Source organism: Pituophis catenifer, unplaced genomic scaffold (assembly GCF_029215685.1).
Source record: "Pituophis catenifer annectens isolate HBS135680 unplaced genomic scaffold, rPitCat1.0.hap2 SCAF_1, whole genome shotgun sequence".
Classification (NCBI taxonomy): domain Eukaryota; kingdom Metazoa; phylum Chordata; class Lepidosauria; order Squamata; family Colubridae; genus Pituophis; species Pituophis catenifer.
In genome coordinates, this window is record NW_027256881.1 from 339,308,442 (window position 1) to 339,335,844 (window position 27,403).

Consider the following 27,403-nt stretch of genomic DNA (forward strand, 5'->3'; position numbering starts at 1 on the left):
AGTATTTAAAATAGTCTCTCTCCAACTTCCATTTCTTACATTCAAATTGAAGAAACCAAACACTCAAATTTTTGGTTTTTTTCAACACTGAGGAAGACAGAACGATTTACTGTGGGGAGAAATCTCTTCTGACTTTTTGGTACTCAGGAGTTCAATGGGCAACAGCCATTCTCACAAAGTACCGTATTTTTCACTCCATAAGATGCACTCCCCTCCCTCCCCCCTTTCCCCCCCCAAAAAGGTAGAAATGTCTATGCATCTTATGGAGCGAATGAAGCTGGTCATTTGGTGAATAACAGCCAGGCCACGGCAGCGAGCTCCTTTTACAGTGCTGAACCCCGCCTCTTCTGTCTTTGTCATTGCCCGCCTCTGTGGTCCTCTCAGGCTCCACCACATGCCCTCACTACACTGTTGCTCCATATTCGGCGCTTCATATTCACCATGAGACAGCGCTCCATATTCATATTTTTTCTAGTTTTCCTTTTCTAAACCTAGGTGACTCTTATATGTGAAACATACAGTATTTCATAAGGACCCCAATTCTCTTCTCTAGCTTTAATCAGAGTTGATTAAACTCCGATTACATGCATTTCAGCTCTTTGAAAATAGATCATAGGTCACTCTGTGACTCACCTATTATATATTTTTCATCCTACACATTTGAGGATAGTGCAACTAAGGTAACAATAGACAAAAACCTGTAGTGTGGTAAAAGATTGTTCCAGTGACTTCCGGAACATTCTATTGCCAGACCACCAAATGGTCCGCCACACCCCTTTTTAAAATATTTTTTTTTAAAAGCAACATTAGATAAAGTACAAGAATGCCCCCATTTTTAAAAACTGCCATAGATACAATTCTATTTGCTTTGAAAATAGAGGAGGGGGGAAAAAATATCTGAAGGTCAAATCCAACTTCAGGTTGGCAACAAGGCTTGCCAGAACAAAAGCAATTCTTAATTATTATTCAATTCTTAATTATTTTATCCCACTTATATACCATCAAGCTCATATGAACTGGTCTGTTATATTAAGATTAAAAATACAGAAATCAGTTAAGCCTAAACTCAGCAATAGACATAAGTAACAGTAACAGAGCAGCCCATCCATAATGTGTCAAGAAAAATCATACACCAAATGGCCTGTTAAGCAATATTTATCTTGCCTTTTATTATTTTTATAAATAACTCAAGGTGGCAAACATACCTAATGCTCCTTCCTCCTCCTATTTTACCCACAACCACTACCCTTGTGAGGTGTGTTGGGCTGAGTGATTGGCCCAAAGTCACCTAGCTAGCTTTCATGCCTAAGGTGGGACTAGAACTCACAGTCTCTTGGTTTCTAGCCTGGTGCCTTAACCACTAGACCAAACTGGCTCTCGTGGTCTTGATGCCTTGTGAAATAGCTACAGGAAGGGTGCAAGGTGTAGCTCCAGAAGCAGCCTGATCCAAAGCTTGGGGGTTGCTACAGAGAAGGAGTATCAATATAACCTTGGTATTAGATCCCCCTGATTTGATGCAGGGAGGGGGCCCTAAGCCTTCCCATCCCACATGCACACCTGGGCTAGGGCAGATTCCACTTCATCCGGCAGGTATCTAGCAGCCACGCCATGCAGGGCCTTGTAGCCATGCAGCACTTTGTATCAGAAATGTAGTGGTAACCAAGGGAGCAACTGGAGCAGAGGAATTCTATTACAGTAGGGACTCGCACCTGCTAGTATCCTGGCCATTGAATTTTGTACCAATTGCAGTTTCCAGGTCATTTTCAAAGGTAGCCCCATGTAGAGCGCATTCCAGTAATCTAATTATGTGGAGATGAATTACAGCCTACATATGGAGAATCTGTAACTGGAGATTTTATTTCTAAGTACAAAATATATAAATGCACAAACCCTGTGCATAAGGAAACTGGGGTAAGATTAATATATCTATTGTCCTGTTTCTTTCTCCATACATGGAACAACTTCTATGCAGGGCTACTGCGATGTCATCGGGTTGAAGCTATTTTTCACATGGCCGTACTAAATTCTACCGTCTGTTTTGGTATTAGAAGAACAGCCTCTTTGTGCACAAACACACCATGTGGGAAGAAAAAGGACTAGGCCAATAGGAAAAAGGGTGATTCCCTCTCTCCTCCAGATCTTCCCAGTTATCTGACAAATGATTAAATGTACACACATACATACACGCTCACACAAGCTTTGATTATCTATGGGAAGTTCTAAGGTCCAATTATTGTCTCCCATCTCAAGAAACCTATGAATTCTTGTTCAAAGGGCCCGAATGCTTCAAAATAACAGATGCAAAAAGATCTTTGGAGAACAAAGGCAAAAAATGCGCACAGAATAAGATTTTGCTAAAAATCTGAACCTGCATAATTACAATTTCAATACTGAATATGCACGTTTTTAAAATTTTCAGAACATACTTACCAAGTGCTTGTCCAGCTGGTACCCACATACCTAAGGCAGATGGAAGAGAAGTAGGAAAAGACACACAACACACACACACACAAAACAAAAACAAGTTACCACAACTGTTTCATCAATTCATTGTCAGTGTTATGCACTTATCATTCTGCAAAGTTTAACATTATCTATTAAGAAAGTTACTAATACTCTGAAGATGTTCAGGATATCAAAATGGGGAAAATGTTACCGGGAATTCAAGATGCAGATGCTCCAAACTAAGAAGTCCACAATGGAGTAATGAAACTGGATTTGCATAAAAATGGGATTTAATCTTCCCACCTCATGACAAAATTCAAGGAGAGAGACTCTTTTTTATAGAGCTTATGTCCATTTTCAGAAAGCAAGAGTGAATTTCCTTGGAACAAATGAAAAGGCAGAGCTTGGTACTGTCTCACAAAAGCTGCATAAGGTTTCCAACACAGACAGTTCTCAACATGGGAGTCTGCCCACTACAGTGGTAAGTTGTGATAGTCATAAAATGGGCCAGTCACATGACCAATCCAATTGTATAACAGTTTAAGCAACAGTCATTAAGCAAACCAATGATTAAGCAAATTGGTTTTCAGCAAAACTGTCACAAATGTGACTTTAGATTGCTGCAAACTGTAAATGTGGCTGTGTGGTTGGGTGCCTGAAGTTCAGTCATCTGACCCTGGAGGGGGGGGGGCGAACTGTCAGAACTTCAGATCCAGGTTGTTAGTCTGTTCAGGTTCAGGTCTGTTGTAAATTCAATTAGTTGGTAAGTGACTGGTTGTGAATCAAGGACTTTCTATACTCAAATGGATAAGGAATTTGTACTACCCAACAAGATCATGGAAGTCTCGCATTATAGCATAATCAGGTGGTACAAGAAACCACATAATTCTGCATCTGACAGGAACCTAAGTTTTTTTTTTATTCGGGGCCTGGTCTGAATAAGCAGACCTGATCCTGATTTGAGTGAACCGACAAATGGGCCTGTGTCAAGGCAGACTGAAATCATCCAGGATCCCAAATCCCAAATGGAAAACTGGTACCTTGAGGTCCGTATCCTTGTTGCCAGGTAGGTGGGGGCTGTCCTGCCCAGCCATTGGCAGCACTTGGCATGATCCGGCTTCCCCACTGGCTAGTGCCTGTTGGCCCTGGAGTCTGGCTCTTGCTATCCCGAGGTTCAGCTCGCTTCACCTCCACCTAAACAAAGAGGACAAATGCTCAGCCCTAGGAGGCAGAAAGACAGCTTGCCCCCCTTTACCCATCACACACACCCTTATCTTTACACTTAAAAACTTTATCTTAGCATGTTATGACTTATTGCTAAGTACTTAAAAGTATTGCAAGCTTATATTTTAAGGCTGCTAATTTAATCAATGTTTCTCAGGTACAATGGATAACAGAGTAAACCATCTTGGAAGTCTTAACTTCATACGGTGCTAGGATAAAATATGCCTATTCGTGATTTCTCTTCTGTTTTGTTACTTTCTTCCTCATTTTTAAAGCAGCAGTACCATCTCCTCAGTGGGTTTTCACTCTCCGTACGTAAATCTTGATGCCAAGATAGACCAAAATGGTTGTTATAAACAAGGATGAAGAGAACATTATGGAGGAGGTACTAAGGCTTTAGCCGGTCCTTGGGGAGGGATTGTTCTGGACAATGTTGAAAAAAGAAGTTAAATTGATAGCTAAGATCTATCGCAATTAAATTGCTCTTCAGTTTTGTTCATACCTGAGAAACACACGTTGTATTCATGTTGTCTGTTGTTTCAAATCCTTTTTATCTTAAAGATTTTTTAAAATTATTATTTAAAAGTCTAATGGAAGATAGAGACTTACCTTCCCCAGGCTAACGCTTAAAGAACCTCAATTAACTCAAACAATGTCAGAAGGAATGGATGTGATAAGAGAACCTTACATTACATCTAACAAAAAAAGTAAACAAACATGCAGGTAATAAAAAATGGACAGTTGAGTCAATAAGAAGCAAAACCTTCATACTGTGTTCAGTCATGGAAAAACATTCTTTGCAAAGAAGGGGAGGAAAGACCAAAAAGGAAGGGCACCGCTGTACGGTGGGGCTTTAAAAATGGGCCTGGCCTATGTAAAATAAAATGACCTCCCTGCTGAATACAAACGTCCTGAAGAATTGTCTGGGGTTAATCTAAATACACTCAGCAAAGCTGACTGCAAGATTTAATGGGAAGGATTCAGCTCTGTATCACCGAGTGAACCTGAAAACAGAGCAGGCTTAAGAGTCCAGGTTCTCTCTCCAGCTACATTTCAAGCATTTTTACTTTCAGAGTTTAGTTAAATGGGCACAGCACCTTCCTTAAAACTAAGTGGGCCTTATTGTGGGAGACAATCAAGAATCCTTCACTTTCTCTTGTGAATGGCATGTGAATGGCAGAATTAAAATAAAACCACATCTAGTATTCTAGGCTGCGCTTCTATGCTAGAACAAATCAATTTCTGCCTTCAAATGTCCTGGAATCTTCCCAAGGTTTAATATTCTAAAACCAATTTGGTTACCACCTGTATAAGAGGGTGGAGCAGGATGTTGGCTTTCACAATGAGTTTTCAGATCACAGAGAGCACAGGAAGTCTTCAACTTACAACAGTTCATTTAGTGGACTGTTCAAAATTACAACGGCACTGAAAAAACGTGACCTATGAATGTTTTTCACATTTAAAACCGTTGCAGCATCCCTGTGGTCTGTGATCAAAATTCGGACGCTTGGCAACTAACTCATATTTAAGATGGTTGCAACATCATATGATCAACATTTGCAACCCTCTGACAAGCAAAGACAGTGGGGAAGCCAGATTCACTTGGAACAATCGCTATTACTAATTTAGCAGTTGCACTGATTCACTTTAACAACTGTGGCAAGCAAGGCTGTAAAATGGGGCAAAATATACTTAACGGTCTCGCTTAGCAACTCAATTTGCTCAGCTCAATTATGAGCTGAGGACTACCTGTAGATGTGTTATTATTTTAAATTTTTTTCCCAGTAAGATTTTAGGACATTTGAACTCCTGCAGTTTTCCCAATAATAATAAGACTGAGGAAAAATAGGGTGGGATTTCTCAAGATGTCAGCAATTTGCATTTCACTAGCCAACAAAACCCTTTGCATCTGAATTTTGTTTTGCTCTCGCTTAGCTTGCATTCTTAACTGTCTGTCCCTGTGCTTTAGTCTGGTCCATTTGAGATTTTTGTCTCCAGTTTGTGAGGATGTTTCTTCAGGAGGGACCGTGAAGGATGCTACTTTTGAAACTGGTCCAGGAGGCCCTGGAGGTTTGCCTGAACTGCTCTGACACTTGGAAGAGTTGCTCTCCTGGCTTCACCGCACCAACGTTAGCAGCTCCTGGATTTAAACCGAAGATGTAGTAGTTCCAGTTCTTGCTTAGAAATCAACTTCACTAATTGTTTAAATGACATCAATTGCTCATGCATTAGTAAGGATATCCTAGAATACGCTTCCAGGGTCCAGGAAAATTTAATGGATTTTCACAAGAAATAATTTAAACTTGAAAAAAAAAATTATTGAACAGTTGTAAAAATATAAACCAGAATGCATCAAGAGGATAGGATATCCTGTTTTTCAATAAGCAAGTATTTTTGGAAAAATTATTCCAGTTGAAGGCTTTGCTGTTTTGGCGACACAATCCAGCAAAGTGGCAAGGCTTTCATATATTTATCACTACAACCTATACGCTGCTGTTTCGTGTCTGGAGACTTTGAGCAGCTTATAATTTATGTTTGGTATAAGAGCCTTCGATGTTCCCTCTTCACCAGACTTTTCCTACAAAGGTCAAAGCTGCACTCTGTAGTTCTTAGTTACTCTTCCTCTGGCTTGGTTCCTAAAGCGAAGCCATGCTCAAAGGCGAGTTCCTTAAATCAGAGTAAGAAGGCAGAAACCTTTTCACCCATAAAACCTCTTCAAAAGTGCTGACAACACAGTATGAAGATAACAACAATCAAAAGGTCACTTAACTGTATTGTGGTTAAAAAGTACTATTAAAAGAATATGTGGATTCATTTCAAAGTCTCACAGTAAGTGACCCATTTTTTTTTTAATTTCAACCATTCCTTCAGGATGCTCTGTCAATTGGTTGCTTACGTTCAGTTCCCTTCCTGCCCCCACCACCCCCAAATCCCTCCACCCCGAGTTTGAAGGTGAAACAAAGAACACACATCTGAAGGAATAGTAATGGGAAGCTGAGCCTTTGGCAACATAGAGATTTCACTGCCGTTTCAAATGGAAAATAAAGGTTAACTTCCATTCCCTTTTTGTATTCTGTACTTTCAAGGTACAAAATACGTGTGAACAGTAATGACGGTACAACTTAAAATCTAGACAAGCAAATGTAATGGTCTTCAAAATATTAGGACTTCAAACTAGTGCATTCTGTAACTCAATAAAGTGATCTTAATTATTAAAGTCAAGGTTTTCAGAGACATACTGTAGCTTTTCTCCATGTTGGTTTATTTGAAGTGCTTCATACTTCAAACAGACAAAGCATGTCTGTTTTTCAGTATTTCCTATTCTGTACTTGGAGATGAAGAATATCTAATTCCAAGCATTGCATAGTATGAGGAGGTCCTTGGTGCTCTCCGAGTTTGGTTGTTTTCTTGCAGACATTTCATTGCTCAAACTAGGTAACATCATCAGTGCTAGGGTAATGAAATGTCTGCAAGAAAACAACCAAGCTCAGAGAGTACTAAGAACCCCTTATTTCAATCCTGAGCTACAAATATTCTCCTTTAATTGGCATTGCATGGTATGATGAGCAAGCTGGGTCAGATCAAATGAGGTAATTTCAATCCAATAAGCCATTCTGCTGCCTATTTGGCTTTTGTTCTCTCTCACAAACATCTTGATACGATGTGGTTTTATCAACCCTGAAAGTGTCTTGCGAAGGTGCAGGAGAGAAATGAGTGAGCAGATTGAATGTTTCTTTTTCTGACTCATAAACCTTGGTTTATTGGACTAAGTTCATGATGCCTGAACTCAAATATTAGCTTTTATGGAAGTTGGTCTGCCATGATTCGTCTCAAAACAAAACATTCCAAAGGGATCTATAGGCAGCTGTAACATACATTTTTTAAAATCCAAAATGAACTAACTTACAAAATGTGTTTCTGAATGTGGTTTTACCCACTCAAAATTGTTATTTTTTTTTAACCCCCTCTACTCTACAACCCAGTTTCTATTCGCCAGCCAAATTGCTAGTTGCCTCAAGACTCAGCTTTGTCTTAAGGTAAAATAAAACTACAACTACACACTTTTTTGCCCATGATGTCGTGAAAATGCATGTTGACAGCCTGGTCCACTGATTGTTCGTCCTCGAAAGTAATAAATCCAAAACCTAGCCAACGACGAAGAGTGAATCAAGGTAGCAGGGTGTTGTGACACAAAACAGGATGATGAACAGTATTAGGGGCGGACCAAGGGTTCAAACAAGGGCTTCAGGTGGACTTGGGCTGAGGGTAGCTCAGTGCTAGTTTGCAATTACCGGACCATCTTGGATCAGGGGAATAAAGTGGTTAGCTCAGCACTCCATGCAAAATTAACTGATGGAGAAAACATGGCTCAGTGCCTACAGACACCCTTTTTTGTCCTGCTAATGAATGCTGGGGGAAAAAAATCCGACTTAGTTCTGTGCAGAACACCTGCATCAAGTTACCGTGGCCAAGTCAATTCATAACCTCCATTACATGATATTCATAAATTTGTTTTGTTTAAATGACATTTGGCAAATTTAGAAAAGCAACTGAGCAATAGCACAAAGTGACAAAGAGAGAATGGTACTGGACAAAACATTTTGGGATAGGTTGTTTATTGGTTCCCTCCCTCCTCCCCGAAACCCGAGATTTCCCCCTTGGTTTCATTTTGCTTTGCAGCTAGTGCTGACAGCAGCCATTTATTGCTCTAAAGCGTTCAACAGAAAAACAGATACAGTCTCTGTAACAGTTAGTGTCTCTCTAAGCTTATCCAACGTAGTTGGGTAAACTCGTAGAGCCTTATTGTAGAGATTTATACTTAATAAAGACACAAAGATACAGGCCAAGATCGGTTGCAGCAGGTCAAAATTCTGCTGTCAGCAACAAGAGCAAGAAACAAATTTAAGAAATAAATGGGAGTTGAGGAGGCGGAGGAGGCAACTTTTAAAGCATCTCCTGCAGGCAAGTGTTTGCATTATGAGTTGAACCAGTGACACATGAGCCTTTAAAGTACAAGGAACCTTTTTAAAAGCCAAAATATGAGTCTGGGAGATTTTTTTAAAAAAAAAAAACTGCAAAAAGGGACATGTCTGCCTCCCAATGAAAGCACAATATAAAAATTTAAATATTGATTCTAGAGGAAAATGTAGAATAGTGTGTTATTTTCCTTGCTTGTTGTTAGGAGAAAAGAAAAAGGCTGTGGAACAAAATGAAAAGAAACCAGGACTGCAGCATTAGAAGAGAAGACACAGCAACACCTAAAGAATTTGAGCCAGATTTGATGACTAATGTGTTTATGGGATGGCCAAAGTAGAGAGGATACTTGGGTGCTTTCGGCAGAGATGTCATCATACACAAATCTGTGAAATGAAGGGGGAAAAAATCTCAAGAACCAAAGAGTAAATAAAGGCTGGATGAACTAATGGTGCACTGCAATATACTTCATATTCAGAGCAAGACAAAGAGAAAAGTGTCCTTTGAAAATACCCTTAAAGAATATTGATGAAATAATCTGAAGAACTCTTATAAGAGATGGTAAGATTTTAAACCTGATTATGAAGATTTAAATAAATTAAGAGAGGTAGAGTTGGACTCAGACCAACAGCAAAATGGGTTTAAAAAGGACAGAACATATATGCCTTAATTTCTTTCTTACAGGTTTTTGTTGTTTCTTCATAACAAAAACTCTAGGGAGAAAGAGAAAAAAGAACGAAGGCATTTTTTCTGATATCCTCAAAACAATCTCTTCCCAAGATGAGTGTCCAAAAGGCTTATAGCATCCTTCAAATTGTTGTAAGACCCAAATAGGCAAGTGCTGTGCCAACCAGATGTTTTGATTGGTAAAAACCTAAACGTTTGACCACAACTTGCCATCTTGGTAACAGCAATGGGGAATTCTACCTGGAGGGCACCAGGTTGCCTATCTCTGTCGTAAATAGCCAGGTACCTCAATGGAGGGCTCTTCTCTGCCTCTTTTCAATTAGATCCAACTGTCAACTGTCCAATGATAATCACTGAGGCAAGGGAAATCCATCTGGTTCCTCAACAGCTGAGATGAGATGGAGTTGAAAGGTCCAGTCAATGGATGCATGCTCTTTACTGTAAAAAATTCTAACTATATGCATTTCTCACACTGATTTAAAAAAAATCTTCAGTTTGCTGGGCAAATTATCTATGTTGTCCCTAATGACACAATTAACCTGGCTATTTTTTCATCTTAATTATTCAGATTTTGTAAACAAAATCTCATGTAAAGACATGATTAAATGTCAGGTTCATAAAGATGATTTATGAGGGGTGACACTACTGTACTCCAAGTCTAGAGAGCCATTCTTATTTCGAGATGACTTTGTTGTTTCAAGAAACTTAGCTGTGCATCAACCGGTCTTGCAACCAGACTTAGTGCAACCCAATTGGGAAAGATGTTAGTCTTGGGGGGGAAATTGTGTTTAAGCATTACAGCTCAGATTTGAAAGCATTGGCTGATTTCGCTATGAACAAAGCATAATTAAAAGCAAGAGGACATGTAAGATTCAGACAACTGTTGAAAAAAAAAAATACAAAAAACATAGGAAGTAGGCCTAAGTGTTTTACTTGGGAATAAGGAAGTTGTCCTAGCAATCTTATTAGGCTGCCTTTGCAGGTTATCATAGTGCCAAATATATTTGTTTTTACTGGCCTGCTGTCTGATTTTGATCAAACTTATTCAAAAGGGAAGAAGCATAAGACAGTAATGGGAACAGTGAGTACAGGTAAAAGCAAGTACTATAAGCCACGAGCTCAAAGGAGATTGCTTGTGCCTGGAATGTATGATTCAATTACAGAACTGTAGATGAACATTGAACACAGTGAGCCAAGGCAGCATTTTAGAGGCCCTTCAGCAATCCTCAAGAGGCACCCTGGTTACAATATGGTGCCCGCAGGCAGAGCTGAAGTCAAGAGGACCAATTTCCTCCACAACTCCGAGTCTTTCTGAGGGGCGGGAAGCACATTTGACTTGTAGGTCAGAAAAGGGAAAGAATTGAAGATTAGACAGCAAGTGTTTTATAAAGGACTTTATAGGTGAGTTAAAAGTGTTTTAGTGATAGTATGTGGGAAAGTCAAAGAGTTCCAGGGCCATCCATCACAAATGTCTTAGGTTTACATTTTATTTACTGAGAATATGGGGTGGACTGATGCAAAATAAAACAAGATCCTTTGCTCATGTGACTTGCTTCCAAGACTCCTATGTGGGGTTTTTTGTGTTTGTTGTTGTTGTTTTGCAATGAAAGAACATTCGGCTAGGCAGAATTCTTAGTTGATTTCTTCTAATATCTTAAGCATATAAGTACAGATAGAGATAGGTACATAAAGATGCTGCTCTTTGCTGTGTCAGTGAATTTTTCTGTTGAAATAGTGCAAAGCTGTCGCAAAACAAATTAGAGCAACTGCCCCTCGTAGCTCCTCCCACACCACATAGTAAAAACTTTATTTACACTCCATTAAAGACAAAGCCCGGTCCCTCCTCCGTTTGTGGAAATGGCCTGTACCTCTGTGATAATCTATCACCTAGAGAAAAGAAATCTAAAGAGATATTAATCACAAATCAGTTTACAGAGAGAGAAAAAAAGAGAGGGAAAGAAAGAACTTAATGTTTACTGTACTTTTACTATGAAACACTTATATATGTCACTAAAGATGTGTCTAAATTAAAGATAAAACTAATACTTAACAGCTTAATAAATATGAAGTGAAGAATTTATATATATATATATATATCTATATATATTTCTTTAAATAACAGAAACAAGAAGGAGAAGTGGAAAGTCCAGATGGCAAACTGTTTTCCAGCATGTTTCACATGCTATCGTGTGGTTGAAATGCAACTCACACTGATGATATTTTAAAAATATTGCTTCTTTAAAAAAAAAATACTGAAAGGTGACTGGTGCAATGAATAGCTGGAGAATACAATGGCCACTTTCTGCTGAGACCAAAAATGAATTATGTAAGTGGCTCAGGTCTGCCAAACTAAGGGAGTTGCTTTCTCCAACATACAACCAGAATCGCAAAATTAAAAGTGCCACACTGACTCCCATCTACAGAATGTTTCAAGCAACAAATGGCTTTTGGCTCCAAATTTCAGCTGTAGCCACTTAAAAGAAAGAAAATGTGAGAAATGTAGCAAGCATTAACATCTGTTCCAGTCTGGCACCTCACAAGGATTCCTGTCCTAAAACCAAAAATAGGCCCTTGGTTCTTAATGGTGCCCACATTTAAAGGTGGAAAAATCAAAGGTATCCAGTTACTCCCTTCTCATGGCTTTGAGTTATTTGAAAGGAGCAGATCAATACAGGTGCCATGCCTTTGTTAAGGAAAACACCCTTTCAGAGTGGTATAAGTGAACAACATGGCAACATAGTATCTGACTTCTAAAACAATAACATTAGATGAAATAGCATGAAAAGCCTCTGTGAAAGTCTGCTCAGTGAAATAAATTCCTGAGGCAGCTTACAAAAGACATATATACATATATGAGCACACATGTCCATACATATATATGTGGATGTTGTGTAAGTTTGCCATCTGACATAGGAAGAGGATAAAGAAATTTCAAAGGTTAACTAGATTCTTCTTTACCTCGGGGTCGCTGTTTCTCTGCATCATAGATCATTACCACTTCGGTAACCTGAAAAAAGGATAAAAAGGTAATTCTACTAATGATTTTATCAGACAAAACTTAAGACGAACCTGGTTTTATCAGCTGAACCTTTATCAGCAGGATGAAGTGAAATATAAAAATATAATTGAACTTTTCCTGCGGTGCTTTCTGAGTTTTGTTTCCTTGCAGACGTTTCATGACCAAACTAGGTGACATCGTCAGTGCTGCATTGATAATGTCACCTAATTTGGTCAAGAAATGTCTGCAGGAAAATAACCAAGCTCTGAGGTCACCAAGAACCCCACAGTTCAACCCTAAACTACAAATATAATCTTCTATCATGAACATTTGCTATGTGGCTAACTGTGGATAAACGTCCACAAATCAGGCTCCTTTCTTCAAATGGGGCTTTGATATGGAGGAACATTTCATGGCTTGCTTCCTTATGTATTGACAAAATACAATAATGGTTCCTGCAGATTGCCCAGCCTGGCTACTTTGGTTGTCCCTTACCAAGTGTGGGAAAAAAACCTTGGCTTCAGAGTAACTTCTGCCAATATGAATCAAAGCCACAAATACATAGCAGGAGTGTACTGTGGGTATATTAAGGAGACTTTGGTTGGTGAAATCCATAGTCTTCCCATTGCTGCCTCCAAACATAGTATACTAGCAACTGGAGCTGCCATCATAATTTCTTATTAGGAAGAAAATCAAAAGGAAACAAACTTCTTCCAGTGTATGTCTTACAGACTGAGGCCAATCCCCTTCTATTTGAATCTTCTCACTTTAACAAAAGGAATATGCTGCCATTACTATTATTACTGGTACTGAATAATTATGAATAATCAGCAATTTAAATACCAACAGGACAAGGCAAGGCCCCTCTTGAGAATCCGGTACATAAACTACTACTCTGAGCCCTTTGAAAGCATTCAACAGATGTGGCCATGGTTAATTGTGCTGAAGCAGCAGAAAAACATCTTATTAAAAAAGGAAGAAAAGCAGGTAGCTCTGGGGAATGAGGACTGATGCCTTAACCAGATGAAAAAACAAGGAACACTGAGTACAGTATACTTTACAATATGTCTTTGTAATTATTTTAAACAGGTAATTCAACTCCCTAAGGTAACAGAGCCTGTTAGCCTAAGTAGCTGTCATGCAATAACTATCTTTACTCACCTTTGATTTGCTTATGTATTCAAGAGGCAATTTAGAGACTGCTACAGTGTGATGGAGAGCAGGAAAAAATACAGAGCTCCCGATTATAGACTTTCTTCTACCTTGAGACAGCATGCTTCCCTCAACTTTCAGCCCCATTTCCCAAGCAGCCCTTTTTTTTCTTTCACACCCTATAAAAAGAAGCTGAACAATGTGCGGAAGAGCCATCGCTCAATCCCAACTTTAAACTTGAGTTTATATGTGATTCTTTAAAATCAGGAAAGGGTTAGGGTTAATCCTTAAACACGAGATGGATATTTTTCCCCTATTTAGAAAGAAAACAAAGAGCTTCTGTAAAAAAAAAAAAAAAAAAAAAAACAAGGTATCAATCTAAGATAAAGGAAGTCAGTCAACTCTTCACTGCATCTCAACCAGTATTTGCTACAGCAAGAGGCCCTCTCACATACAGAGGCTCTTTTGTTGAGCACCAAGAAGCTACTTTTCACGAGGGGAGGCTGAACCTACGCTGGTGGAAGAACAGCAGCTCAAAAGATCATTGGAAAAAAGGGAACATATTGATCATTCAAGGGCTTTTAAGGATGGTTTGTCCTAAAAGCTACAAATTTCTCCTTAGGGAGGCCTTTTAGACCCAAAGGACAATTACATAATGAAAAGGAATAGGCAGGGTGAGGTTTTAATGTTAATCTGAAGACTGTTTAGTTGCCTAGGTTCAAATTACCAAATGAAAATCCTTCTATTGTAAATTAATTCCCTTTTGGGGCCTACCCAATTATGCCTTGACAACTGTCCTCTTCCAAAAGGAAAGTCAAGTTTCTAATTCAGCTGGGCAAAATAGTCAGTTAAAAACACTCCTTTGATTCCCTTTACTTCTACCTTGCCTTTTCTGTGAGTTCAAGGCAATTTACCTCAGGTCTATCCTAATTTTACATCTAGTACCAATTACTGTACTTTGTGTGAAGCGGGTTAGGCAGAGAAGAAAAAATGAATGGACTGAAGTTATTCAAGAAGTTCCACAATCAAGTGCATACTTGAATCTAGGTCTCTCTAAACTCAGCATGGGGCCAAATTTATATATATATTTTAACTGTATTTTAATATTTGTATTTGATGTTTTTACTTGGCTGTTCACCGCCCTGAGTCCTCAGGGAGAAGGGCGGTATACAAATTCAAAATAAAATAAAATAAATAAAATAAATCCTAACCACTATACTAAATTAGCTTTGTCTATGGAGATTCTCAGTCATCTAGGTCATGGTTGTCCCAAAGGTGCTTTTTCAAAAGGCAATTGGATTTTCTTCCTTTTTCCTTGAAGACCTTTTATTTCTGATTCAAGAAGCTTTTTCAGTTTTGACAGTTCTGACTTCTTTAGTCAGAACTGAAGAAGTTCTTGGATGAGAAATTAAATGTCCTCAAGGAAAACAAAGAAAGTCCAGTTGGCTTTTGAAAAAGCACTTTTGGTACACTGGCTGTTTTATTTTGCAAACTATTAAAAGCTCACATAAAGCTCAGCGAGATAACTCAATTTATATCTGCCAGGTTTCTCTAGAAGGCATTCATAAACTTAACCCCTCTTAAAAGTAGTTAAGCTTACTACAAATAAAAATAAGTGTGGTTCCAGGCTGGCAAGACGTAAATGGCCCTTTTGCCATATAAACTATTTTAAAGATACAGCTATACAAGGCAGCTGTTTTTACCCACTAATTTACACTAATCCTCTTCCATATGCGCTGGCTCACTGTTTTCAAGAAAGTTATCCAATAAATCTACACTGCTAATTTCTTTCACACTGCCCTTTTAAAAATGTACCAGTAATAGTTCTGCAATTTAGACTGCATATGTAACCCAAAAGAACTTTAGTGCTTCTATAAAAGTATCACTAGTCACCTTCCTAAAGATACTTATATGCTGCACTTGCTTTTGGGGAGAGGATTCAGTTGGAGATTTTATTACCTCAAAATCAAAATAATAAAAATAAAAGTATTTTTTAAAAAGGAAATAGAAAACCTAGTGATAGCCCTAGTTTCATCAAACATTTTTCTCTATCAGTCATAATTTTCTAAAATGCCGGAATACTTTCTATTCTGGACTTCATTGTCGACGTGCCCTAACAGTAACTTCACCTTGTGGGATAATCCATGTTTAAACTACAGTTTAACATGATGTCATGAACAGGATGTGATTATCATGGTTCAGACATGTTAAGCAAAATAAACCACCTAATGGCTGACAGTGGTGTAGTGTGCAAACCAGGCCTCTCATTAAGTGAAGGTTTTTGATAAAAAGTCAAGGGATAGAAAAATTTACAGCATATGTACTTTTTATCTTTACGTGCCACAATTGTTTTTATGGGCTTTGTTGATTTAATAGAGTCCTTTGATGAAAGCTACCCTGTTTCCCCCAAAGTAAGGTATCCCCTGATAATAAGCCCAACTGGACTTTTTGAGCGCATGGCAATAAGGCCAAGCGCTTATTTCAGGGTTCAAAAAAATATAAGACAGGATCTTATTTTCGGGAAAACACGGTAATAGGTATAATTCAGTATAAATGCTAGATTAGCACAGGGGGACTGGAGCAGAGAAGTAAGACAGGATTTATAGAGTGTGACTCCTCCATACTATTTTATATTGACATATAAACCTGGTTTCCTTCAGAGTTTTGGACTGTATCCCACACCATTCCCAAATGTTATTGCCAATTGTGAGGGATTACGGGAACTATGCTCCATAAGATTTAAAGGTATTTAGACTAGGAAAGGCTGCTGTACAACACACAAAAATCTTACGAATAAACTGATAAATTGCATTTGTCTATGTAATGAAGTACTTTTACTTACCTATTTTGGGAAGAGGAGAAAGAAAGAAAACTAAAGGATAGGGTCGTGAACAGAGGAGGAAAGTAATATAACCCAATGCAAGGTGTGTCAATATTTAATGAAAACACAACAATCTTGCCAAAGAGGCAATGAAAAGGTTGTCTGGGGTGGGAGGCAGAGTTGGTATTTTATTAGTCAATCTTGCTTATGCAAAAAAGCCAGAAGCGCTGAGTATTAACACCCAGGAGAAGGAATAGACTACCGTATACAATACAATAGGCTATATCTCCTTATATTCCTATTATAAATTTCCCAATTTGCTATCTTTCAAATATGCTGACATTAAGACACCCGTCACCCCTAAACAATAGGGTATTAGGAGCCAAACTTGGTTAAAATGTAAAAAATCCAATGCAATCCAATCAAAATAAAACAAACAAAAAATCCAAATGCTCTGCAAATGATCCAAGTCAACAAATTTTATCAAATTTATTGTTGTCCAAGCAGAAAGTTAAATAAAAGTCCTTACTAAAGGCTTCAGGTTGTTACTTAGATACTGTTTATCCATTAACTCTCCCCTCAACAAAACATTATTACTACAGCAAAACCACTGTTGAAATCATATGAAAGTAAACATGTAATAAAGCTTTCTAATGTTGCAAAATTCTATGTTACATGGTCAAATTACATGGTGTCCAGTTAATAAAAATGCCAGAAGAAGAGATTAAAAGCACAAGCTCAGAAACTCTCAAACAGAATGTTAGAATGAAGGGCTTTTGTAAACAAAAGAAATATCATTTTTTAAAAAATGAACATCAACCACTCACAAACTTATTTATCCCACCAATTGAAAAAAATAATATTTTAAAAAGTTAGAAGGTGAAAGTCAACACTCCTTCATGAAATAATGTATTCCATCACAATAACTCACCACTCCGAACTTCTTGAAGTATTCCCTGAGCTCTGTTTCGCCACAGTTGTGAGGGATCCCACCAACAAAAATTTTATGGGACTTGCTATCACTCCTGGATCCTTTCTACCAACAGAAAAAGGGAGAGTTGAACTAAAAGAAGGATTTCTCTATTAAAAAAAGTTATTTATTTCCTGACATGTGGAAATTGGTAAGAATATTTCATCTCATGCTGGTGGAGCTGATGGCTCTAGAACATTTAAAATAAATAGATAGATAGATAGATAGATAGATTAATTAAATAAATTAAATTGTAAAGTGTTACCTTGCTTACCCTCAAGGCATTTGAACTGAAATTAACCACATGTAATACATAGAACAAAAAAAGACAGGGAAGGAAAGAACTCAGCTATAATAGCTTATGCAGAAGAAAGCAAAGTCACAGAAAAGATTAGGAAAAGGCTGATGAAAAGAAAGGGCAAAGCAGGGATTCGTAGGGCAAGAGCATTTCGGTGCTGTAAAAACAACGGCAACACAACTGGGAGAAAAAAAGAAGGATGAAACCAATGATTTGAAGGAGAACAAAGGAGCATTAAGGGAGGCAAGAAGTATGATTCAGAATCACTTTGAACTTTGAAGTGGGTGGCAAATAAATTAAATAAATAAATAAAAATGATTCAAGTTGGAGAACATTTAGATAAACACCTACAGTTCACTTGCCCTGCCTTACTTAACTGAGTTACCCTCTCTACCTTCACAACGCTTCATGATATAAACCCAACGTAACTGAAAAGTAAATTCTCCTATAGAACCTCTTGGTCCTCTGAGGATATCATTTAATTTACAAAACAAATTTTTGCAAACTAGTATCATTGGCAAATTCTATTATGGATTGGTGGGTCAAAGGGAAGCCCAATAGGTTATATTACCTAAAAGCAGCAGGCAGAATGTTAAGAAATTTTTATTCAAGATTTTTTTTTTTGTCAATGCATTTCCTGGTTTGTAATATTTATTTATTTTTACTGGAATTAACCACTGTAACAGTTGTAACCAATAGTAACTGCTGATCCAACTGTATTTTTTTATGAGTTTTCTACTTTTGTTTTGAGAAACAGTTTAGAATAATATCTGAATGGGAGATTTTACGCCTACCTGATATTAAACCTCGCACAGTAGAATGAGAACATGTATCACGCCAAATGCAGTTGAAATTTCAGATCTTGTTTTTTAGAATCTGCTGGGAGCCCTGTGAGTTACTTTTCAGCAAAATGTGACATCTCATCAGCTAGGTTTACTCCTGAAAACTCCATTTATTTTTAGTTGGCACATCTGCATTTGATAGCCTGCTTACAACAAAGCCTCTTGGTCTTGGGAGACAAAACCACTACATTTCAAAGAAGACATCAAGAAGAGGGAAAATATGAATATGAAGCAACGTAAAGATACTTCCTTACCCATCCTTCCTTTGGTCGTGTTCTCTCAGGCTGCATTCCTCGAGGGGTACAGGGTTTGGGATCAATCTGTCAAATGAGGGCAAAAGTGAAGAGGACTAACTGGTACCAGCATTTGAGAAAATAAGATTGCATATTAATTCCTGCCACCTCACTTTCAAGATGGTGGAATAAATTACATATTAAGACGCTCGTATGATGACATAATGGAAAGCACATGGGTCAACAGTGGTAGAAGCATGTGTAACTCAGCAAAGTTATATTATTCTCCTAGAGAAAACTAGAGAAATGTGACACAAAAAAGAACCCTGAATTAAAGGAAGGCTTTATTTAAAAATAATCTGTTAAAATGTCACCTTGGAAAGGTCACATGCCAGAGGAAAGTAGGAAAAGCTGGAGGTGACCAAGTAGAGATGAAATTATAAACCAAAAGAAAAAGTTTCTTTTTTTAGACGCTATTGGGCCTTAAATGGTATATGACAATGTAGTACACAGTCACTATTGAGGTTTAGTAACATTGGTGAATCCAAACTCTACCATCGTATTTATATTGATGATGGCTAACCCAGGAATTTAGAATGTTGCAGTAACTCCCAAAATAAGGGGGGAAAGGACAATAATTGTAGTGATAAAGAAGTAATTTCTTATATACACGTATTAAATCGATTTATATGACTGCCCAACTGGTGAAAGCAACTCTGGGCATCAATAGCACATTAAGACAATAAAAATGTTAGCAAAAAATAAAAATCTACAGTGGTCACCAAAGAGAAACTCAGATAAAACTATCAACAAAAACCTCTCCATCTAATGTCCCAACCCCAGGTCCTGGAGCAGATTATATACAAATAATAGGGGCAGCATGTAAAATAAAGCTGAGGTCTAGTAGGTCCTAGTCTCCAGTACAGTCAGGATTCAGCAAAGACATTATCACTTAAAAGGCATTATTTAATCATATTCATTTTAAGAGTCAATCGGACATGCAGTTGTATTCCTGCACCCAAGTGGAATAACTTACATTTCGGCCATCTAACGTATGGGGTCTGCTGGCCAGGACAGTTCCCACACAGTTGGGATCTTTGAACTTGACAAATCCAAATCCTCTTGACTGATTTGTAGTCTTATCTTTCATTATTACACAGTCGACAACTTCCCCATACTGGGAAAAATAGCTACGGAGAGTTTCTGTTAAAGGAAAAACATACTTTGTTGAGATTAGTCTGTCAAAAATAGAATATGGACCAATATGAAAATAAATGCACCCTGGGAATAAAGATAGTTTGCAATTTTACGGGAGGGTATACTCAGATGTAAGTGAAGACATACTTCTGGGCATGCAAATACAGTCTGTGGCCCTCCAGTACTCCTTTTTGTAATCCCAGTGTTGGACTAAATATTCGACTTTTTCTCCTCCTGCTCCTCATTTTGCAAGCTAAAAATGCCTTTGTAAATGTAAACCTTCCTGTCAAGCATCATTCAGAGTATGATGTTCGACACACTGCAATAAGCCCACCTTGACTTGAGTCAACCACAGTTATAAGCCCCTTTTTTAGGACTAAGAGAGCAACATATAAAATAGTATTACCTTGAAATGGGTTTCCAACCACTCGGGGCTAGAGAGGCAGTGGAACTCTGTTCAGAACAAACTAACAAGGTCAACTGAAGGGGGATATGATGGTGGTGGTGGTGGTGGTGGTCAATGGGCCAATATATACAAGCAGGATTTTAAAGACCAAGGGAGATTTCTGAAGGTTTCTGTTTGACCCCTAGGAAGACCAGCCTACCTATCACTTCTTTCTGTACCTTAAAGGAGAACAGAGCATGCAGAACCATTAATGAATGGATTTTGGAGGTTGTGCCGTTCAAAAAGAAACCACAAAAGGCTTAAAACAAGTCCTTCTTGGGATCATGTAAACTGCTTTCAACTGGGAGAAAGTCATACTTTTAACAATGATTATGAGATAGTTTTAAGTTAAGATGTTCAGGACCAATCTAGGAAGCAGATCAATTTACCTTGTGTGGTGCTCCAATCTAGGCCTCCTACAAATAGTTTCCTGAAATTCAAAGAATAAGTTAGTTAATTATTTCCCATTCCAAACATAAAAGATTCTCAACAGCAAAGCACTTTCAGTACTCATTATCCCAAAAGACTGCTTGAGTGGTTTATAACAATCAGCAGGATGGTAACTGTTGCTCTTAGATTAAATGGCTTTTCTGTTGTGATGCTTGCCCTCTGGAATAATATCTCTCCCCAGAGATTCATTCGGCTTTCACCTTAATGATGTTTCGAAAGTCTTTGAAACCTGGGTGTTTACCTAGGCAGTCACAGAACCTTTATAAGGTTTTTTGGGGGTTGTTTGTTTTGCTGTCTATTTTTTTATTGTTCTTGCTTTTAAAGTGTAAATCACCCAGGGCCATTTGGAGTTAGGCAGCCTCTAAATTACAAACAAACAAGCAAGCAAAATTTCTAAAAAAAAAAAGGTAGTAAGGAAACAAAACAATTCGGGCACCTGTTCTGAAAGTTACAATTGTATGATTAAAGAACAGCAGTATTAGTTTATATACTTTATAGATCCTGAAGTCATTGGCAAGAGAAATGTTCTATTCTACTTTTATTTATATCATGAAGCATTTTTAAAAAATAAGGTAAGCCAATAAACATGTATGTAAGTACTGCAACCAACATCTGCTGTAAGATTTCATTGATAAAATATAGCATACATGAAATAATGCATTTTGAGTTAACAGTCACTAAAAAGAATTCACTCTTGAGTTAGATAATTTTATTCCCATTTTACAGATTCCCTCCCCCCCAAAAAAGGTAGCAATTTGTCATTTCAACCAAAAAACTCTCAGCTAGGCTGAAGTTTGATCTCTTACTAATACTGTCAGTGAATGTTTTGGAAAACCATTTTGGCAAACTAAATGTTTTCCTGTAAGTGTTTCATAAAGCATCTGAGCTTTGGGACTTGGACCATATCCGGAAAATTGTCCAGTAACATGTCATTTACCAGCAAACTACTTGCACGTTTATCTTTGGATTTCTTAAATACTGAGGGAGGATTCCACAATTTTTGTAGCATTCAAGCACTTGCACAAAACAATATCTAAATCCCAGTTAAAGGCTTGAACAACAGAAGACCCTCTTTGCATGTTTTCAAAAACTCCCTCTTAACTCAACCTGCTACTCCTCTCTTCAAGTTACTTTTGTAATTTCTTCTACCCTCATGGGATGAATGAAGAGAACGGTAGTTCTGGAGAACCCCAGATGGTGAAAGTCAGTTCTTTACATATTCCACTGCATTAAAACCACAGTTGCACAGTGACACAACAGTGTAACTTGAGCACTGCTGACATATGATCATGGTAACACAAAAGCTGTGACTCGGTATGGTTGCTATACCAATGGAACAATTACAGGCAATTAACAGCAGCCATTCACTACATCAACAACATGCCATAGGGGGCAATTATCTTCTTATGCAATTTCCCTCTCTGCTACCTTGTTAGAAATGCATTCTTCATCCTCCTAGCACTTTCATAAATATGCACAATTTTATTTACTATGCTGTGAAGAAAAGCATCTTCAGTAAGAAAATTACATTTTGCTTCAAATCTGAAAGTTCTGCCAAACTATTTCAGATGAGCCCTGGCTAAGTTGAAATAAAAACCAAAATAATGTTGGCTGTTCAGAAAACAGAAAATTTAGAGGGGTCCCAGAGTGATTTTAAGGTTCAAACATGGCAAAGCTGATTTACATTGCCCTTTCCTCCTGCCTCCAGAGTTTATCTACCCACCCCATCTTCTCAGAATCTTTTCTTCTGCTTCCCCTCAACCACTGATAACCCAGCATAGCATATATACCCACAATTTTGCCTCACACCCCTACGGATCCTTTACTTGTCCCTGCTGCCTGTTGCCTTCCTTATGGAAGGAGAAATTATTTTACAGGTAGTCCCCAACTTACCTTACAACCACAACTGAGCCCAACATTTCTGTTGTTAAACAAGAGAATTGTTAAATTAGTCTTGTCCCATTTTATGACCTTTCTTGCCTCAGCTGTTAAGTGAATCACTGCAGTTGTTAAATTAATAACACCGTTGTTAAGTGAATCTGGCTTCCCCACTGACTTTGCTTGTTAGAAGGTCGCAAAAGGTGATTAAATGATTTGGGAACACTGCAACTGTCATAAATGAGTCAGTTGCCAAGCATCTGAATTCTGATCACATGACCATGGGGATGCTGCAATGATTGTGTGAATGGTCTTAAGTCATTCTTTTCAGTACCACTGTAACTTCAAATGTTCAGTAAATGAACTGTTGATAGCAGCTCATTACAGCTGCTAAATGAAGACATGGGCCCTACTGACCAAGTTCACAAAACTTTTACAATGGGAATGTCTGTGGAGATTTTCAATCATCCAGTCATGGTTGTCCCAGAGGTGCTTTTTCAAAAGGCAACTGGACTTTCTTTGTTTTTCCTTGAAGTTGTTTGCTTCTCATCTAAGAAGCTTCTTCAGTTCAGAACTGAAGAAGTTTCTTGGATGAGAAGCAAAACGTTTTCAAGGAAAAACAAAGAAAGTCCAGTTGCCTTTTGAAAAAGCACCTCTGGGATTTACAATGGGAGGGAAGGTAAGGACAGCAAGCCCAATCCTGTTCACTGCTGAAATCCAAACTATGAAATGGCAGGCAGATCGTTTCTAGCCTCTGCTTCAACATGTCCTGTATAGTAAGCTCACCACCACCCTTAGTAACCTTGGTGTTGGTTCCACACTCAAACCATACATTCAATTTTGGGGGGGAGAGGAAACAATCTTTCCATCTGTTTCCTTGCAATTTATGACTATTACAGGTAATCCTTGACTTACAAAAGTTCATTTAGCAACCATTCAAACTTACAATGGCACTGAAAACGGTGACCTATGACTATTTTTCACATTTACAACTGTTGCAGAATATCCATGGTCACGTGATCAAAATTCAGATGCTTGGCAACTGGTATGTATTTATGACGGTTGCAGTCTCACGGGGTCAGGTGATCACCCTTTATGACCTTCTGACAAGCAAAGTCAATGGGAAAGCCAGATTCACTTAATTACCATGTTACTAACTTAACTGCAGTGATTCAATTACAACTGTGGCAAGAAAGGTCGTAAAATGGAGCAAAACTCACTTTACAGCTGTTTCACTTAGCGAAATAAATTTTTGGCTCAATTGTAGTTGTATGTCAAGGACTACCTGTAATGAAAGCATTGAGATAAACCATGTTTACACACAATTCAATAGAGGCAATAAAAACCTAGAAAGAAAACAAAATGACTAGAACACCTCCCTTCCAGCAGCTATTGCTCAGATAAGCGAGATCAACACCAGACAATCAATCAGGCAGAATGAAGGAAACCATTCCTCCAACAAAACTTGCACAGCAAGCAACTATATATAAGCAGGCAGCAAACCCACACACAATCGCATTGATTATGTTATCTATTTGAATAATGAAAAATCTACAAACGACCAAGTTTAAAGAGCACTAGAAACTTCGCAGTTCATCTCTGAGTTACGTATATTCTCTTCTATTGGAACTTCGTTCCAGTTTTACAAGGAACCATAAATCATTCCTCTCTGGCTATGGTTTTAGTACCAGGTCCCCTAATAGACAAATATTTATACTTTATTAATGTATTACCCTGTTTCTCCCAAAATAAGACATCCCCTGATAATAAGATTGGGCTTTTGAGTGCATGACAATAAGGCCAAGCACTTATTTCAGGGTTCAAAAAAATATAAGACAGGTTCTTATTTTCAGGGAAACACAGTAGTGTATTGAGCTACGGTGGCGCAGTGCTTAGAGGGCAGTAGTGCAGGCTACTTCTGCTGCCTGCCGGCTGCCTGCAATTTGGCAGTTCAAATCTCACCAGGCTCAAGGTTGACTCAGCCTTCCATCCTTCCAAGGTGGGTAAAATGAGGGCCCAAATTGTTGGAGGCAATATGCTGACTCTGTATACTGCTTAGTGAGGGCTGTAAAGCAATGTAAAGCGGTATATAAGTCTAAGTGCTATTGCTATTAATTGGATTGTGATGGAATATTTTGTCGCATCTTTTCACAACTGCTAGATGAAATATTATAAAAAATCCCTAGTTTTAAGTATGGTGCAACAAGGTTTCCTAAAGCCTTGATCCCATAATGAGACATTTGAATAAATAAAACTCAGCTTTTGTTTTCCCAAAAAAGCCTCTCCCATCTAGTCCCATTAATATAATGGCACAACTGGTGAAAACAAGGCTGCACCCTTTTTTAATATTTTTTATCCCTTTATTATTTTTTATATAATAACTCAAGGTGGTGAACACATCTAATACTCCCTTCCTCCTCCTACTTTCCACACAACCACCACCCTGTCAGGTGAACTGGGCTGAGACAGTGACAGGTCCAAAAGTCACCCAGCTGGCTTTGATGCCTAAGGCGGGACTAGAACTCACAATTCTCATTTACAGACTGATGATCCCTCAACCACCAGAACAAACTGGCTCTCGTTTTATAATTCAACTAAAGGAAGTTAGGAGAGCTTAGTCACAATATAATTTAGAATTTGCCAGCTAAGGCTTTGGACGTCAGAGATACAATTTTTTTTTCTTGAATGGACAAGGAGGCAATCTATCTCCCTAAATGAAATTGTCTTTCAATTATCTTCCACACCAAAGGATAGAGCTCCATTAAAAATAAAATCCAAGCAGGAGCCCTCTACCAATTTTTCTGTAATGACCTCTGAAAATATGCTGAAATCCAAGAGTTTAAGGAGGCATTAAGAAACTAATTTAGCTGACTGTATCTATTTTAATTAGAAAGCTGGGTGTTGCCTTCCCTTGTGTTTCCTATATTTGCCTTTTCCCAATAAACTCCTTTATATAACTGGAGATTTGGCTTCAATACATAAGCCATTTTTAATTGAAACCTTCCCTCTATGCAAGGCAGCAGGGTTACGCAGCCTTCCTTTGTGCTTCGGAATTGGCAATAGGTTTCTTAAATTCTGAATTTCTGAGCAATGGGGATAAAGATCTTAAGACACCTATTTTTTCTTAGGAGTAGAGGGACAAACCCTTGATAGGTAAGGTGACAACTTTCTATCTGGACAGATTAGGAGAGTGGCAGGCGATACGGCCCAATTTGTGGTTGTCTATTAAAGGTAGTCCTCAATTTACAGCCGTTCCATTTAATTACCGTTCAAAGTTATAAGGGCATTGAAAAGGGGACTTATGACCGTTTTTAACACTTATGACTATTGCGGCATCCCCTTGGTCATGTGATCAAAATTCAGATACTTGGCAACTGGCTCATACTTATGACTGTTGCAGTGTCCTGAGGTCATGTGATTCCCTTTTATGACCTTCTGACCAACAAAGTCAATGGGGAATCCAGATTCATTTAACAACCATGTTACTAACTTAACAAATGCAATGATTCACTTAACAACTGTGGCAAGTAAAGTCGTAAAATAGAGCAAAACTCACTTAACAATAGTTTCACTTAGCAACATAATTTTGGCCTCAATTGTGGTCGAGGACTAAGCGTATAAGCATTTTATGCTATCAGCTTCTAGGTAGCTATCACATACAAACCCTTCATGCCTAGGAACTGGCTATCTGAGAGGCTGCCTTTCTCCTACTGTCTCTGCCCATCCCGTAAGTTCCCAACAGAATGGGTGTGTTTCAGATCCCACCTATTCAGCAATATCGTCTGATGGGATCCAGGAAGAATGCCTTCTCTGTCACGGTACCTGCCCTCTGGAATGGTATCCCCTGGGGGTTTGAAAAAACACAATCCTGCTATTCTTCAAATGAGTCTTCAACACCTGACTTTTCTCTCAGGTTTTGGGTTAGATTAGTATCTATGCCCATCAGTATCTGATCTGAATTATATTTTAGTATGTTTGTAGTATGAATGTACTCCCTAGCTATGATTATCTTAAAAAAAAAATGGTTTAACCTCTCAAGTTTTTGCTATATTAATGTGTATGTTGCTCAGAACAACTGTAAGCTATGTGGCTGTATCCATTTAAAATATAAATAAAGCTTTTACTGAGGAAGCTTTGGAAGGAATCTGCCAGTGAGGTTTTAATATAAACTGCTCCCACTTTGTATCAATCAATTATCCACTTCACAAAGGAAACTGAGCCAAAAGAGAGGCTAAGTAGTTCTGCTTCCTTTTGTCGTTTGTTTTCATGCAATATTGCCACACATCACAGATTATATTTCTCTAAACTATAGTTTGCATACTATAATGGCTGGGTCCACAAACCATCCTAAGCAAAACAACAACAACATGATGGCTTTGATCAGTGTTGGGTTGCTACAGGTTCGGCCTGGTTTGGGAGATCCGGTAGTGACGATGGTGAGGCGAGAGCGAACCGGTTCGCCCGCCCACAAACTGCCCCCCCCCCCGCGCGCGCACTATACCTACCTATATTCGTTCATTTTTAGGCCAGTTGATAGGCACGGCAGAGCGGATTGCTGCGCCTCAGCTGTTCTGAAATGTAATGCACTTGCGTGGAGTGCAAGTTTGGCGTGCGTGTGTATGTGAGCAAAGCGCGTGTGCGAAGCAAAATGGTGGTAACACCGGTTGAAACCCACCACTGGCTTTGATAGAGTAGCCTTATGAAAACAAAGGAAGAAATAGTAGACAAATTTAGTTTAAAGTTACCACTCCCTCTGAAGGATAGCTTGGATTCCTAAATGCCCATCAAT

The 27,403-nt window shown here is 38.4% G+C and overlaps 1 protein-coding gene across 3 annotated transcripts in view; it reads right to left on the minus strand.

The window, feature by feature from the left end:
* The window catches only part of DAZAP1 (DAZ associated protein 1), a 58,254-nt gene that overhangs the window by 12,323 nt on the left and 18,528 nt on the right, over window positions 1-27,403 (minus strand). For 2 of the 3 annotated variants that reach the window (XM_070944331.1, XM_070944339.1), the window contains exons 2-9: window positions 20,676-20,716; window positions 19,681-19,847; window positions 18,666-18,731; window positions 17,233-17,337; window positions 12,289-12,337; window positions 7,732-7,814; window positions 3,486-3,639; window positions 2,431-2,460 (exon numbers count right to left, since the gene is read on the minus strand). In XM_070944331.1, the coding sequence (XP_070800432.1) occupies window positions 2,431-2,460; window positions 3,486-3,639; window positions 7,732-7,814; window positions 12,289-12,337; window positions 17,233-17,337; window positions 18,666-18,731; window positions 19,681-19,847; window positions 20,676-20,716 (695 nt within the window). Of the gene's footprint in view, window positions 1-2,430; window positions 2,461-3,485; window positions 3,640-7,731; window positions 7,815-12,288; window positions 12,338-17,232; window positions 17,338-18,665; window positions 18,732-19,680; window positions 19,848-20,675; window positions 20,717-27,403 lie in introns of those variants that run through there. The other variant, XM_070944346.1, reaches the window with a different exon arrangement.